Source organism: Pseudophryne corroboree, chromosome 1 (genome assembly GCF_028390025.1).
Source record: "Pseudophryne corroboree isolate aPseCor3 chromosome 1, aPseCor3.hap2, whole genome shotgun sequence".
Taxonomy (NCBI): Eukaryota; Metazoa; Chordata; class Amphibia; order Anura; family Myobatrachidae; genus Pseudophryne; species Pseudophryne corroboree.
This window is the reverse complement of record NC_086444.1, coordinates 625056016-625071777: the sequence shown is the minus strand read 5'-3', so window position 1 is coordinate 625071777 and position 15762 is coordinate 625056016. Positions and strand designations below refer to the sequence as shown.

The 15762-nt window shown below is 41.5% G+C and overlaps 1 protein-coding gene across 9 annotated transcripts in view; it reads left to right on the top strand.

Moving 5' to 3' along the window:
* Nucleotides 1–15762, top strand: part of MYO9B (myosin IXB) — a 284115-nt gene that overhangs the window by 197236 nt on the left and 71117 nt on the right. For 4 of the 9 annotated variants that reach the window (XM_063914487.1, XM_063914488.1, XM_063914486.1 and 1 more), the window contains exons 14-17: nucleotides 1669–1744; nucleotides 2585–2674; nucleotides 3758–3871; nucleotides 4554–4593. In XM_063914487.1, coding sequence (XP_063770557.1) covers nucleotides 1669–1744; nucleotides 2585–2674; nucleotides 3758–3871; nucleotides 4554–4593 — 320 coding nt within the window. The remainder of the gene's footprint in view (nucleotides 1–1668; nucleotides 1745–2584; nucleotides 2675–3757; nucleotides 3872–4553; nucleotides 4594–15762) is intronic. The other 5 variants (XM_063914494.1, XM_063914490.1, XM_063914495.1 and 2 more) reach the window with 3 other exon arrangements.

Sequence of the window (15762 nt, the reverse complement as noted above, 5' to 3'; positions counted from 1 at the left end):
TTGCTAAACTGAGATCCTGGGGACAACATCCATAAGGACTGGGTAACTACTAATATTTCAAGTGAACCAAAATTTATTGAGGAGTGAGCCCTAACCGGAGACTGTATATTTAATATATACCACAAGTGGGATCTAAGTGGTCTTAATCAACACCTTGTGTTTTTGTTCGAGGAACAGATAAAGAAACTGTGATCATTCTCTAGATATTTTAATTATACTATTTTATATGTTTATTAAAAATATATGATTTTTTTACTTTAACATATTATCGTCCCTTATTGGTTTTACAGCCGGCGCCAATATATATTTCTTTACTGTTGTTCTACTTTCCATAGGGGCTGACCCCCCCCCCCCCCCCCCCCTTTACTGGCTGCCGCTGACAGCGCACTCATACCCTTTTTCTTTCTGTACTAGGACCTCAAGTTTCTGTCCTGGAAAACTGTCCTCCTGTTGGCTTTTGCATTGGCTCTTAGTGTCTCTGACCTTGAGGCGCTATCTTACTTCCTCTTCCCTGATGATCAGGCGGAGCTCTGTACGAAGCCAGCTTTCCTGTATAAGGTGGTTTCTGCTTTTCAACATCAACTAGCCGATTGTGGTCGCGATGTTGTCGGATGACACCATGGCGCCTCACTCCTTGTATGTGTTTCGTGCTCTCCGTATCTATGTAGCCCATACAGCAACATCGCGCAGATTGGATGCCTTATTTGTGCTTTACGATGCTGCTCTGCATTTTCGGCCTGCTTCTAAGCAGACGTTGGCCAGATGGGTCCATTTGGCCATCCGTCAGGCTGATCTATTCAGTTCTCTGCCTCTGTCTGCTATCATCTCTGTGCCTCCACGTTCTTAGGCTGCATGTGGAGATGCCTCTGTGTTGCAGCTCTGCCGTGCTTCTGCTTGGTCCACAGTACACACGTTTTTGTTTCATTTTACCAGTTTGACACTTTCACAGCTTCTGATTTCAGTTTTGGCCAAAGGGTTTTGGAGGCTCTGCCACTTTGGGGCAACTTTGGGACGTCCCAAGTATTTTGAGCTCCAGTGAACCTTAGTGGATGAAGGGGAAAATAACATTTTGGTACTTGCCGATAAATCATTTTCTCCGATTCCACAGGGGAGCCGCCAACCCAGCACTGCTTCATCTGCCTTATTTGTTGTTGTGTTCTCTTCATATGATGTTGCCGTAAGGTACTGTTTTGCAGCCTGCCTTGTTGTGATGATTCCTTCTCCACTGTCTCTGTGCTGTTCTCAGTCTCCTCTCTGGCTCAGTTTCTCTAACTGGGGCTGCTGGGGGATGAAGGGAGAGGAGTCTATAACACTTTCTACATTTAAAGAGCCAGCTCCACTCATCCACCTGTCTATAGCCCAGTGTTTTAGCTCCAGTGTTCCCCTGTGGAATTGGAGAAACTATTTATCAGTAAATACAATAATCCTATTTTAAGTTGGTTGTAGGATTCATATGCATGTAGCATGTCACATTTATTTATATGGTTGTCAACTTCAGGGTCAGGCAAAATATAGTAAGAAACTATTGCATCTATTAAGTATGTTGCCCTTTCCCCTTATATAAAGGTCCGTAAATTGAAGAGCATTGTTTGGTAAATTAAACAGGATACAAGCAACTGAGAAATAACACACAAAATTTGTTAATGCTCGGTTTCTTGTACAATCAAGGTGTAGTTAGAAAAGGACCTCGAATACCTTTGGGGGAGTTACAGAAGTCAAACACCCCTGTGGAGAAATTGTACCGGTAAGCAGATGTAAATTATAACTTGATTTTCTTTATATTTAAAATAAAGCAGACTAAGCATATACAAGTAGGGCTGTAAGTCTGTGTGTAAGATTGCAAAATACTTCTTATTATATTTTTTTAACTCCTTCACCGCTTCCGTGCAAAAATAGTTAATTTTATAGCTGGTGATTTTATGTAACTAATTTATGAACATCGACTATACAACTATAGGGCTAGAAGATGTTATGTAAAGTACCCATATTATTATCTGCACAGTAAATATCATAAACTTGCTTCTTTTAGAATTGGCAATAAAAATACAATTCTAAATAAATGTAGTGAATATGATCTGTAGAACAAAATGACATTTTTTAAGGATACAATATATATATTGACTTTACCAGTGTGGTAGGCTGCAGAAAACGCCCTAACCTCCAGCTTTTCTTTTGACCACTAGCATTCATTTGTAGATCCCAAGTCACACTGGCTCTATCCCCTAGCCGCAGGGGTGCGGCCCTCCAGCTGTTGTTGAACTACACATCCCAGCATGCCCTGTTACAGGTTTGTTATTTGGCCATGCTAAGACTGTTGCAAGGCATGCTGGGATGTATATTTCAACAACAGCTGGAGGCATGTAGGTTCCCCACCCTTGCTTCTAGTGAAAGCATACTAGATGTAAAGAGATAGTCACAACAAGCCCTTATCCTAATAATAACTATCTTTGCTTTTAATAATGTTTGGCAATGTTCTGCATAGAAAGTATGTTCTATAAATTTAAAATGACAGAAATAGCAGCATTAGTAGATACATGTGTACTGTTCCACATCTTACTGGGGATCAACTGTACTCCACCTTCAGCCACTCTCTCCTCGATTTCCACTTTGATTGTACCACGGAGTATGATATCAATGTATTTGAAGACATCATAAGTATATATGAAAGCAAGAAGTAAGTGCTCAGGATGAAGCAACATACTTTTGTCTTACTCCAAAGGAGTCTTGTTACTTGCTTCCAGCTTTTAGAGGTCCACTAAACCAGAAACACAAGTTGCCTTACGTAAAGTTTAATGTTTCTTTAGATGTCCCCCCTTCATTCACAGGGCTTTAGAGATTTACATTATATTACTATCTGCAGCATAACAAAATACTAGTTATTCTTATACATATATATATATATATATATATAATATTATTTATTTATTTATTTATTATTATTATTTAAAAAAAATATTTATAAGTAGATGTTAATAGTGGCCTTTTTATTTACGTCAACTTGTATTTTAGGTAAATTGGTCCTTTAAATAAGAAAAGCACAGTTTTTCATATCAGGGCATCTCATTTTTACATTTTAGCAATTACGATGGATTAAGGAAAAGCTATTCAAACAGTTTGATTATTTTTTCAGCTCATAATCTTCATTTTATGTGGCGGTTTTACATTGATCATGGGCAGTTCTATTATGGGCAATATAGTGCACAATCAGATACTGTACATGTTGTCATAAAGGAACACCTAAAAACTGTGCTTCATGGTGCTGCTGTACAGTCTCCTTTGGGGCACATAAGGTGCATGTAACAGACAGGTAATTAACACAGTGTCACAGTGCATGTGATCTATTCACCCACTAACCTTCCAGGAATCCACTGTGGCTCACCTGCAGGTCTTCTCTGTGTATGGTTATCTCTGGGGTGCTTGGTTGCATCTGTTTCAGCTTCTAATGTTGAGTTTTAGGTTGGTAATACTCGCACCAGTCTCTAGACTGCTCACTTTTCATAACTACATCTGTATAACTGTGCAAGAAAGAGCATCTTAGTGCATATATTTTAGTGTATCTGCCGGTGGAAATATTAATGTCCTGCTCACTACCTGTAGTTTGCATCAACTGCTTACTGTAGTTCTATTTTTATCTTTGTGTGTATCAGCTGATAATGTGACTGTTTCCTATACATGCATCTGAGTCTATTTGATCCATAGCCTCCCACACTTAAGTAATCCACCATCTATTTCTTTTCCTTTCACCGGACGATGGCAGAGAGCGGCACTCTCAGCTGATGAGCAGTATTAAGGGACTCTCCTGGCAAGGGGATGACCCAGCCAACCTACTGCACACCCTTTCCCTACGTAGACATTCTCGGCTTCACTTACAGTGAGTGTGCAAGGGACCCTTAGCCATCTGTCTACAATGACCACAGCACAATACGTTGGTGCTGGCACTGTGGCCAGAGTGTAGGGTGTGTGCATTGTGTGTGCTGTGCAGACGAATTTCACGTCACGCTTTGGGTGATCTTTTGTGTAGATCCTTGTAAAGTTTTACAAAATGGTTGTAGTCCATTCAGTAATTGCTTTATATTTTGCAGGATGCATTGATTTGTGTCTTTCGCATCTTTTTATTTACATTTTAAATGCTTCATTGCAATGTTCGCCAACAAACATCCTGTTGTTGTGCAGGTGCTTTAGTAAAGTATATTAATATAGCTTCTAAGTAGCATTCTTGTGTGTAAGACATAACTCCCAACAGTCCCGATTTTTCATTTCAAAAGGGGAAATGGCCTGCCAGAAAATGGGTATAGTGTCACTGGAAATTGGCAAAAGCATGGCTGGTTTGTGGAGTGGTTTGGTCAGTTTGGGGGGCACGGGCCTAACTTATCATGATTTTCTACTCGGGAATGTTGTGAGTTATGTACACATCTTGATACTATGAAATAATCTAACATTAGGACTAACTGGTTATGCTGACTAACTGCAAATGGTGTACTTACTAAAACCATTTCCCAGCGATCAAGGGAAATACAGGTTTCTAATGACGTTGACATGTATTATTTCTGCAGGAAAACTAAAGGTGTACGTCAGAAGCAGCTCATCCCAAAGGTATTAAAAGTAATTCTTGCTATGAAACGTTTTGAATTATTAGTCAGCATAACATGTAGCTGTAATAGGAGTGAGTGATAAAATGTTGAATAGTCAGGAGACTCCCACTGCAAGAAGGTATTTTTTGTTTTTAGAAGGATCATATTGGTTTTGGTTACTTCTAACTTTGAGAGAGGTTGTTCTGTGTCATCTTGACCACTTGAGAGATGCTGGCATAAGTTATGCCTACGCCACATCTGTATTGTTTGTCTTAACCAGAAGGAGCCAGTTTAGCGAGCAATGGAATCGGGGGGGGAAAACTATATATATATATATATATATATATATATATATATATATATATATATATATATAATACAACAAAAGCTTGGCACTCTGGGTGATGTGAACACAGATGTGGTGCCCTCCCCACATGCATAGACAGTTCCAAGATCCTTATAAATAAGAATAAAGGGCGGCACTCCAGTTTCTTCCATATAAATAGATGCTTTAGTGAAAATCCATATACAATGGTCGTCAACGTTTCAAGGCCCTCCGGCCTTTTCGTCAGGACGCAATCACAACAAGTGCAAAATAGTGAATATACAGCATTGTGAACAGATGCATTATAACATACCTTTTATAAGATGCAGATCACTCACAGGTGTCGGCGTCCATCGTCCTCCCGTTCAGCCCACATGACGTCTTTCCAGATCTGACGTCATCTAAGCGCCCGTCCGGCCGGTTACCAGGATCCCCATAGCAACCAGTCGCGGCTCTCAGTGCCTCCCGGGAGTGCGGTGTGCGCCCCCCTGTGGTGACTGCAAGGAAATAAAAATCTATTTAAAAGATGAACATATACATATTCATGTCATATAAAAGTGAAAAACTATAACCAAAATCGAGTGCTCATAAGTGTTAAACAAATATGTGAAATCACACAAGTGATGACATGTTAGTGCATACTATTAATCTAAAATCAAAAGCTTAAAAACAATGCCAGAGATATATTCATTGTTGTATTCATAGTCAATGTACAATTTCCTTACACAAGCATGAACATCAAGAGAATTCTTGTCTAATAGTCCCTAAGGCTCTCCTCACTATAATCTCCTCCTTCACAGGGAACTCTAGATCTTACTTGTTGAAGAACTTAGAGCTAAAATTGCCTCTACAGTTATAATTTATAAAAATATGCCCCAAGAGATCTTCTCATTGAGACCCCTAGGAGCTATGGTGTCCAAAATATGAATCCATTTGGATTCACATTGACTTAACCGCCTCTTCCTATCACCCCCTCTCACATCGAGGGGGACATGGTCGATAATTTTATACTTCAAAGAGGTCAGTGAATGGTGCGCATTTTTAAAGTGACGTGCCACCGGTTGGTCACAATCTTTATTCTCCAATGCGGCCTTAATGGCCGATCGGTGTAAAGCCATCCGTTCCCTAAAAGTCCTCGTCGTCTGTCCCACATAATAAAGCCCACAAGGGCATATTATGATGTACACTACATACTGGGTTGTACACGTCAATACATGATTGATCTTATATTTATGCCCAGTGTGTGGATGTTTAAAGTATGGACCTGGTTCTAGATAATTACATGTGGTACATGATATACACTTATAGCACCCCATTTTTTTCTTCTGAACTAAAAAGGATGTTTTACCGGTATTCGGAGTGTATTCTACTTTAGACTTAACCAATATGTCCCTTAGATTCTTGCCTCTTTTATAACAGGGCATCAGTTGTTTACCCTTAAAAACTGGTAACTCGCTATCCCCACTCACTATCGGCCACAACGCTTTCATTGCCCGAGGCATCACTTGACTGGCTAAGGTATACTCCGATATCAATGGAATCTTATCTGCTTTAATCTTAGGGGTGTCAGATTTCAAAAGGGCCTCCCTGGGGGTGTCTAACACCTTCCGTTTGGACTCCTCTAGAAGTGATCTTGGGTACCCTCTTTGTGTGCACTGTAAGTAAAATTTACCATTGTGAAGGAAAAAATTCCGCATTAGTATAAACTCCAATAACTGTAAAAATAACGGGATATCCAGATCACTAAACTGATTAGAGTATAGAAAGCTCCTCATACACTCTAAACCCATGGAGTGTGGTATGATCGTATACAGATTCTTTACATCCAAGGTGCACAGCAATGCTCCTTCTGGAATCAGCCCGACATTTTCAAGTTTCAACAAAAACTGTGTGGTATCTTTCAAAAAGGTCTCCTGTTTCATCACTAACGGCTGCAACAAAAAATCTAAAAATTGTGATATTGGCTGTAGCAAGGACCCGCGGGCAGATATGATAGGTCTGCCCGGGGTGTTCTTTGCATCTTTGTGCACCTTGGGAATCGTGTATAATATTGGAACCCTGGGGTAAGCCTGAGATAAAGCTCCTAATAGTTTGTGATCTATCAATCCGTCTTTACAAGCTGTGGATAGAATCTTATCAAGGTCTTGTTTGAAGGTCTCCATCGGGTTGTAAGACAATTTCTTATAAGTGTGTTCATCCGCCAATTGTTGGTCAATGTCCAATATATACTTGGCTGTGTCCAAAATAACTATGGCCCCGCCCTTATCCGCGGGGCGTATAACGATTTCAGGATTAGATGCCAGACCTTGGACTGCTGCTTTCTGTTGTCTGGACAAATTATGAAAGTGTCTCTTGGGGGCAGCATCAAACTTTGTTACTGACTCATCTAATAACCGTGAAAACGTCCTTAATGAAGGATTGCTAGACGGTGGATCAAACTGGGATTTCGGATATTTCTTGTAAAACCCATCAAAGATGTTACTCTTGCCTGATGGTTTGTGTTGGAAAAATTATTTTATTCTTAGTGAACGGTTAAACTTGTGAAGATCAATTTTCCAATTCAAATCATTATGGGGGTTGCTTGGAACATATGATAGTCCTTTATTCAGAACTGAGATCTCAACATCATTTAACTTATATGTTGATAAGTTAAAGACTAATTCTTGCGTTTCGTTTTGTTTATGGGCGGTTTTTTGTAATCTTTCTGACTGCCCCCCCCGGCGTGTGGGCTTGGTCCAGGTTTGTCGTTTTTTGAGCGAGTAAATTTACTCACTGGAGTTTCTTGTGAGTTTTGGGCATCATCAGAGTCATTCACATTGAAGTCACTGTCACTGTTGGACTTATCTCTCCGCTGTTGTCTCTCTCGCCATGATGATCGGGAGCGACCCTGCGGACGGCCATTCCTAGGCGTTGTACCCGACAGCCACCAATACACTCTTTGATCCTCGTAGTCAGTCTGGACTACATTCAATTTATTTTTCTTGAATTTAATCAATTCTTGTTTGTATGTCTCACATTGATTCTCCAGCTTCTCCCACAAGGTCTTATGTTTCTTATCATCCATAATAGTTTTATGGGTCATTTTGAATTCACTGATCTTATCCCGTGAGATTTGCAACTCCTTCCCTGCCTCTTGGATCACCAATAGCATCAGGTCAAAGCTGCATTTGTTCAATATTGCTATCCATTGTCGGCAAAATTCTGCACTGTTCCGGCCGATCGTCGGAATGTTCCTCACTCTAAAGCCACGTGGGATAAGTTTCGCTCTATAATAGTCTGAAAGTGATGAACCATGCAGGAAATAATCCGTTTCCCTCTTCCTCCATTTTAGCAATAGATGGTACACATCCTCAGCCGTGGACAGATCAATATCAGGTGACGGCGTAGTTTCAAATAAAATAGCCGATGCCTGTTCCTCTGTAAAGCTGATCGTCTCCCCTATCCTTCGTTGTAGCCCAACAAAGGTAGTTGGTTCCTGATTGGAAGCTGTTGATTCCATGCTGCAATATTAAATAGCACAAGCAGGTAATGCTAGCAGACCACGGAAATATCTCTGGCTCCCTCTGGTATGACAGAAGCAACTGTCCAATGCTTGAATAAAGCGTACAAATCTTAATCAAACTGCTCCGGTGCCACAGCACTGTGTGGATTCTATTGCACTCCACACCAATACAATACAACAAAAGCTTGGCACTCTGGATGATGTGAACACAGATGTGGTGCCCTCCCCACATGCATAGACAGTTCCAAGATCCTTATAAATAAGAATAAAGGGCGGCACTCCAGTTTCTTCCATATAAATAGATGCTTTAGTGAAAATCCATATACAATGGTCGTCAACGTTTCAAGGCCCTCCGGCCTTTTCGTCAGGACGCAATCACAACAAGTGCAAAATAGTGAATATACAGCATTGTGAACAGATGCATTATAACATACCTTTTATAAGATGCAGATCACTCACAGGTGTCGGCGTCCATCGTCCTCCCGTTCAGCCCACATGACGTCTTTCCGGATCGGACGTCATCTAAGCGCCCGTCCGGCCGGTTACCAGGATCCCCATAGCAACCAGTCGCGGCTCTCAGTGCCTCTCGGGAGTGCGGTGTGCGCCCCCCTGTGGTGACTGCAAGGAAATAAAAATCTATTTAAAAGATGAACATATACATATTCATGTCATATAAAAGTGAAAAACTATAACCAAAATCGAGTGCTCATAAGTGTTAAACAAATATGTGAAATCACACAAGTGATGACATGTTAGTGCATACTATTAATCTAAAATCAAAAGCTTAAAAACAATGCCAGAGATATATTCATTGTTGTATTCATAGTCAATGTACAATTTCCTTACACAAGCATGAACATCAAGAGAATTCTTGTCTAATAATAGTCAATGTGAATCCAAATGGATTCATATTTTGGACACCATAGCTCCTAGGGGTCTCAATGAGAAGATCTCTTGGGGCATATTTTTATAAATTATAACTGTAGAGGCAATTTTAGCTCTAAGTTCTTCAACAAGTAAGATCTAGAGTTCCCTGTGAAGGAGATTATAGTGAGGAGAGCCTTAGGGACTATTAGACAAGAATTCTCTTGATGTTCATGCTTGTGTAAGGAAATTGTACATTGACTATGAATACAACAATGAATATATCTCTGGCATTGTTTTTAAGCTTTTGATTTTTTGATGCATTTGTTCACAATGCTGTATATTCACTATTTTGCACTTGTTGTGATTGCGTCCTGACGAAAAGGCCGGAGGGCCTTGAAACGTTGACGACCATTGTATATGGATTTTCACTAAAGCATCTATTTATATGGAAGAAACTGGAGTGCCGCCCTTTATTCTTATTTATAAGGATCTTGGAACTATATATATATATATATATATATATATATATATATATATATATATGTGTGTGTGTATGTGTGTGTGTGTGTGTGTGTGTGTATATATATATATATATATATATATATATATATATATATATATGCACACACACACACACACCATGAATGTTATGGAAGATGAGACATGGTAAGCCTATAAGGAAAGGACACTTTAAAAATATCGTCTCCAACAGCTTAACCTCATCATTGGTTTGGATTTTAAGTGCAGATGTTGGTCACTTGGTTTATACAGATTGGTGTATTATTTTTGCCACTACTCCAACATACTATTAATAGATATCTTTACCACTCTGTATCCTAAGTCTTCGGCACATATTAGACTCCAGAAAGCCTGCTCCCACTCCTTTCACTAAATCCAATGGTATGTGGCTTCATTTTTGTTACATGTGTTAAACCCCTTGCAACAAAGATACATCTTTCTCCCAATGTGCATAAGCTAATTCTAGAGAATGTAAACACTCTGTAGATTAAACGTGTGTAAAAAAGTAGTGAGTCCTAGGGGTATATGCAATAGCGGTTGAATTCGACCATTTTTAAATTCGACACAATTCGACAGTCAGACACCCTCCCGCCGGGACCCGAATTCGACATATTCAATAAAAAACGGATTCGACGGTCCCGCTGTCGAAAAACGGACCAATTGACGATAGTGTGCGTCCTGGATTCGACTTCATGGACGGCACAAAAGTGTTTAAAAAATCAAGAAAAAAAATTGCGTCCCCCCTCCTAAGCATAACCAGCCTCGGGCTCTTTGAGCCGGTCCTGGTTGTAAAAATACGGGGGGAAAATTGACAGGGGATCCCCCGTATTTTAACAACCAGCACCAGGCTCTGCGTCCGGTCCTGGTGCAAAAAATACGGGGGACAAAAGACGTAGGGGTCCCCCGCATTTTTCACATCAGCACCGGGCTCCACTAGCTGGAGAGATAATGCCACAGCTGGGGGACACTTTTATACCGGTCCCTGCGGCCGTGGCATTAAATCCCCAACTAGTCACCCCTGGCCGGGGTACCCTGGAGGAGTGGGGACCCCTTAAATCAAGGGGTCCCCCCCTCCAGCCACTCAAGGGCCAGGGGTGAAGCCCGTGGCTGCCCTCCCCCCCCCCCCCCCCCCCAATCCAAGGGCGGCGGATGGGAGGCTGATAGCCAAGTGACAAAATAAAGAATATTGTTTTTTGTAGCAGAACTACAAGTCCCAGCAAGCCTCCCCCGCAAGCTGGTACTTGGAGAACCACAAGTACCAGCATGCGGGGGGAAACGGACCCGCTGGTACCTGTAGTTCTACTGCAAAAAAAATACCCAAATAAAAACAGTACACACACACCGTGATAGTAAAACTTTATTACATACATGCACACCGACACATACTTACCTATGTTGACACGCCGACTCGGCCCCCTCCACCAGTAGAATCCACGGTGTACCTGTAAATAAAATTATACTCACAAAAATCCTGTGTAGATCTGTCCTCTTCTTGTTTGTAATCCACGTACTTGGCAAAATAATAAAACGCAAACCTGATCCACGCACTTAAAGGGGTCCCATGTTTGCAAAAAGTCGAATTTGAAATGGCCGTTTTTTTGTCGAAAAGTACTGTATTGCATTTTCGAATCTTTTTTTCTTTGTGTCGAAAATGCCCCGTTTTTTGACATTTGCGGCAATTCGACCGCAATTGCATTTGGCCCCTAGTGTGCGCAGATAGTGGCAGCCCACTGAGAAATGGCTAAAGGAGAGTCTCTCCACAACTCCTAAATTTTAAATACGTGTCATAAAAAATTAGTCTGCAATTTCTATATAGGCGCCAACTATAATGAAGAGGAAGATATATACATTCCTTTAATCCGTAAATCAAGGCGGTATCAAAACACGCAATCTTCATTCTCCCTCCTTGTACCACTTGTTATGCAGTTTTCATCAACTGAATTTCCTCCATATGTACCATAAATTTAGAAAGACAGAGAAAAACGCATAGCATAATACATTTTTAATAAACACTTAAATAAAACAGCACATGATCCCCTCCAGGAATCCTGAATGGTGAATCCAAAGCAATTACCAGCTAACAATAAAAGATGAGCAATAAAAAACTAAAATCCACCGTCCTCCTCCAAATGGCAACACTCAGATCATGGGAACAGCTCGGGTGACAATAAGATTCAATCAATTACCAGAAATTCCTGGGCGTGAGAGAAATGATCGATAACCAGTCGGCGACCCGGACCCGCTCACTGGACCTCTGACCCCTTCTGGCAAGTGCAGAGCCTGTATCACCGTTGCTGTGCCCCACCAACGTGTTTCAACCCTTTACCTGGGTCTTTTTCACCTTTTTAGAAGGTTAGGTAAATCTCTCCCACTCTCTGTTGAGGTCCACTTAAAAGCACTCAAGAAATTTCAGTATGATGTGCTTAAAGTTATGTTCTATAAGCAAATATTACAGGGCAATATAGTCACGAGATGACTTATCAGTCTCAGATACACTTAAATATTATGCAGTCCATTTAAAATATTTCGTTTCTTGAACTATTTTAATGGCATATACTGTAGCAAATGGATTATAATTAAAAGGCTTTGGATTGCCCCCTTTTACCCTGGTTCCTTTAGACTTCCTACAGAAGTAAACCTGTTAATACCCTTTCTATATATCTAAAACAGTCTCCCCTTTACTACCTGTTTATTTCATACAGGCATTAATGGGCTCTCTGTGGATGGCTCTGTAGTCATTCCTCTTTAAGGCCTTTTATATCTACTTCTATAAGTCATTTGTTTCATGAGATTAGGGAAATGTTTGGTATCTGTCACAAGATGTTTTGTAGCTTTCTAAAAATTAGGCATTTGTGATTAATAAATGCTTTAGAATTCTCAATGCTTCATTTTATACCCCTAATATTTGCAATGTAAATTGTATTGAAGTGTTGACCCCTTTTTCCCAGCTCTAACGCCATAGACCAGTGGTTCTCAAACTGTGTGCCGTGGCTCCCTGGGGTGCCTCAGGACACTTGCAGGGGTGCCTTGGATTGGTGGTCCAGGACCAATTCCAATTATTTTTGGTCAATGTAATAGACAAAACCAGTGCTGGTAATCATAAAATATGTGGACAAACAGAAGTGAATCTTGTCCCCACACAACACAATTGAACCTAAGGATGACATAAATACAGTTTACGTAATTTAATATTTCTTTCTAAATTTCTTAGTATGAAGCTTCTGACCTAGGGGTGCCGTAAAAAACATTTTGATACTGTAGTGCGCCGTGATTCAAAAAGTTTGAGAACCACTACCATAGACTGCTAAAAGCCATGAATGAAACATTGGTGTACACAGCAAGGATAGAGTTTGTGATAAATAATAGAATGTAATAAAACTTCTGTCCCTTTTATTGGTGTGAAGTTCTTTTTGTTTTTCTTTAAACGTTGTCGCTCTTGTGTTTGTTCCTCCACAGATCTGAGGAATGGGTGCAGATGCACTATGCAATCATTACTATAAATTAAAATATTTATTATTAAATATCATAAAAGGTTGTTTGCATATAATTGGCCAATGATATGAGCTTCCCCACCGTGTCCAGGTCACCTCTGTCCCTAACACTATGGGGTTCACACCCAGGGTGCAGGGCACCTCCGAACCAGCCCAGCCAAAAACCCTCCTAGGGCATCACACTATTGAAAGATAGCAGTGAAGTGTTGTAAAATATAGGATAAGCAAAAGGTAGTTTCTCAGTGTAGAAAGTGTTATAAGAATAAAGAGTATGTGATAAAATATGGGTATCTTTAGTTTCTCTCTTAATGGGTGAAAGACTGCATGCTGTGAATATAAAGGGTTCCCAATGGAGTGAGAATTCTCATTTCACCCCTCAAAAAATGGCTGTGACAAAATAAAATGTATGCAGGTTTATGAACAATAATAGATACCATTATGAGTTATAGTACGTATTCACTAATTCCATAATTTTCAACCACGCATGGTGGTGGTCCCCACTACACCCTTACACAGAACGTTTTTCACCTTGGGTGTTTACATTTTAATTACATATCCATTGGAATCCACCACACATTGCTCTCCTTGCTTTTGTTTCCCCACATCTCCACACATACGAACAAGTCTGTGTAGGAGCACCCACAAAAGCAGCACCATTTATAGAAGGGAAGAACAAAAGAACTTCACACCAATATGAGTGATGTAAGGTTTATTACGTTTCTATTTATCACAAAGTCTATCCGTAGTCCACTCTCCTTGATCAAACCATAAGGGAGTGCCTTGCTGTTTACACCAGTTGTTCATTTTTATCTTGGTACTAGGGGTCACAGGGGACAGACCCCAGAGTGTAAGAGTAGGAAGAACCTTTTGAAGCGCCCAGATTCTCAACCCTTATTTCTCTGACGTCCTAGTGGATGCTGGGACTCCGTAAGGACCATGGGGAATAGCGGCTCCGCAGGAGACAGGGCACAAGAATAAAAGCTTTAGGATCAGGTGGTGTGCACTGGCTCCTCCCCCTATGACCCTCCTCCAAGCCTCAGTTAGATTTTTGTGCCCGAACGAGAAGGGTGCAGGCTAGGTGGCTCTCCTGAGCTGCTTAGAATAAAAGTTTATTTTAGGTTTTTTATTTTCAGTGAGTCCTGCTGGCAACAGGCTCACTGCATCGTGGGACTAAGGGGAGAAGAAGCGAACTCACCTGCGTGCAGAGTGGATTGGGCTTCTTAGGCTACTGGACATTAGCTCCAGAGGGACGATCACAGGTTCAGCCTGGATGGGTCCCGGAGCCGCGCCGCCGGCCCCCTTACAGAGCCAGAAGAGCGAAGAGGTCCGGTGAAATCGGCGGCAGAAGACGGTCCTGTCTTCAACTAAGGTAGCGCACAGCACTGCAGCTGTGCGCCATTGCTCTCAGCACACTTCACACTCCGGTCACTGAGGGTGCAGGGCGCTGGGGGGGGAGCGCCCTGAGACGCAATATAACAGATATACCTTAGGTTGGCAAAAAGAAATACATCACATATAGCTCCTGGGCTATATGGATGTATTTAACCCCTGCCATTTTTCCAGAAAAGAGCGGGAGATAAGGACGTCGTGAAGGGGCGGAGCCTATCTCCTCAGCACACAAGCGCCATTTTCCCTCACAGCTTCGCTGGAAGGACGGCTCCCTGACTCTCCCCTGCAGACCTGCTACAGAATCAGGGTAAAAAAGAGAAGGGGGGGCACTATTGGCAGCTAATAATAAAAACAGCAGCTATAAAAGGGAGTAACACTTATATAAGGTTATCCCTGTATATATATATATAGCGCTTGGTGTGTGCTGGCAAACTCTCCCTCTGTCTCTCCAAAGGGCTGGTGGGGTCCTGTCCTCTATCAGAGCATTCCCGGTGTGTGTGCTGTGTGTCGGTACGTGTGTGTCGACATGTATGAGGAGGAAAATGATGTGGAGGTGGAGCAATTGCCTGGGTTAGTGATGTCACCCCCTAGGGAGTCGACACCTGACTGGATGATCGTATTTAAAGAATTACGTGACAATGTCAGCACTTTGCAAAAAACTGTTGACGACATGAGACAGCCGGCAAATCAATTAGTGCCTGTCCAGGCGTCTCAGACACCGTCAGGGGCCCTAAAACGCCCGTTACCTCAGTGGGTCGACACAGACCCAGACACAGATACTGAGTCTAGTGTCGACGGTGAGGAGACAAACGTAATGTCCAGTAGGGCCACACGTTACATGATCACGGCAATGAAGGAGGCATTGAACATTTCTGACACTACAAGTACCACAAAGAAGGGTATTATGTGGGGTGTGAAAAAACTACCAATAGTTTTTCCTGAGTCAGATGAATTAAATGAGGTGTGTGATAAAGCGTGGGTTTCCCCCGACAAAAAAACTGCTAATTTCTAATAAATTATTGGCACTATACCCTTTCCCGCCAGAGGTTAGGGCGCGTTGGGAAACACCCCCTAGGGTAGATAAAGCGCTCACACGTT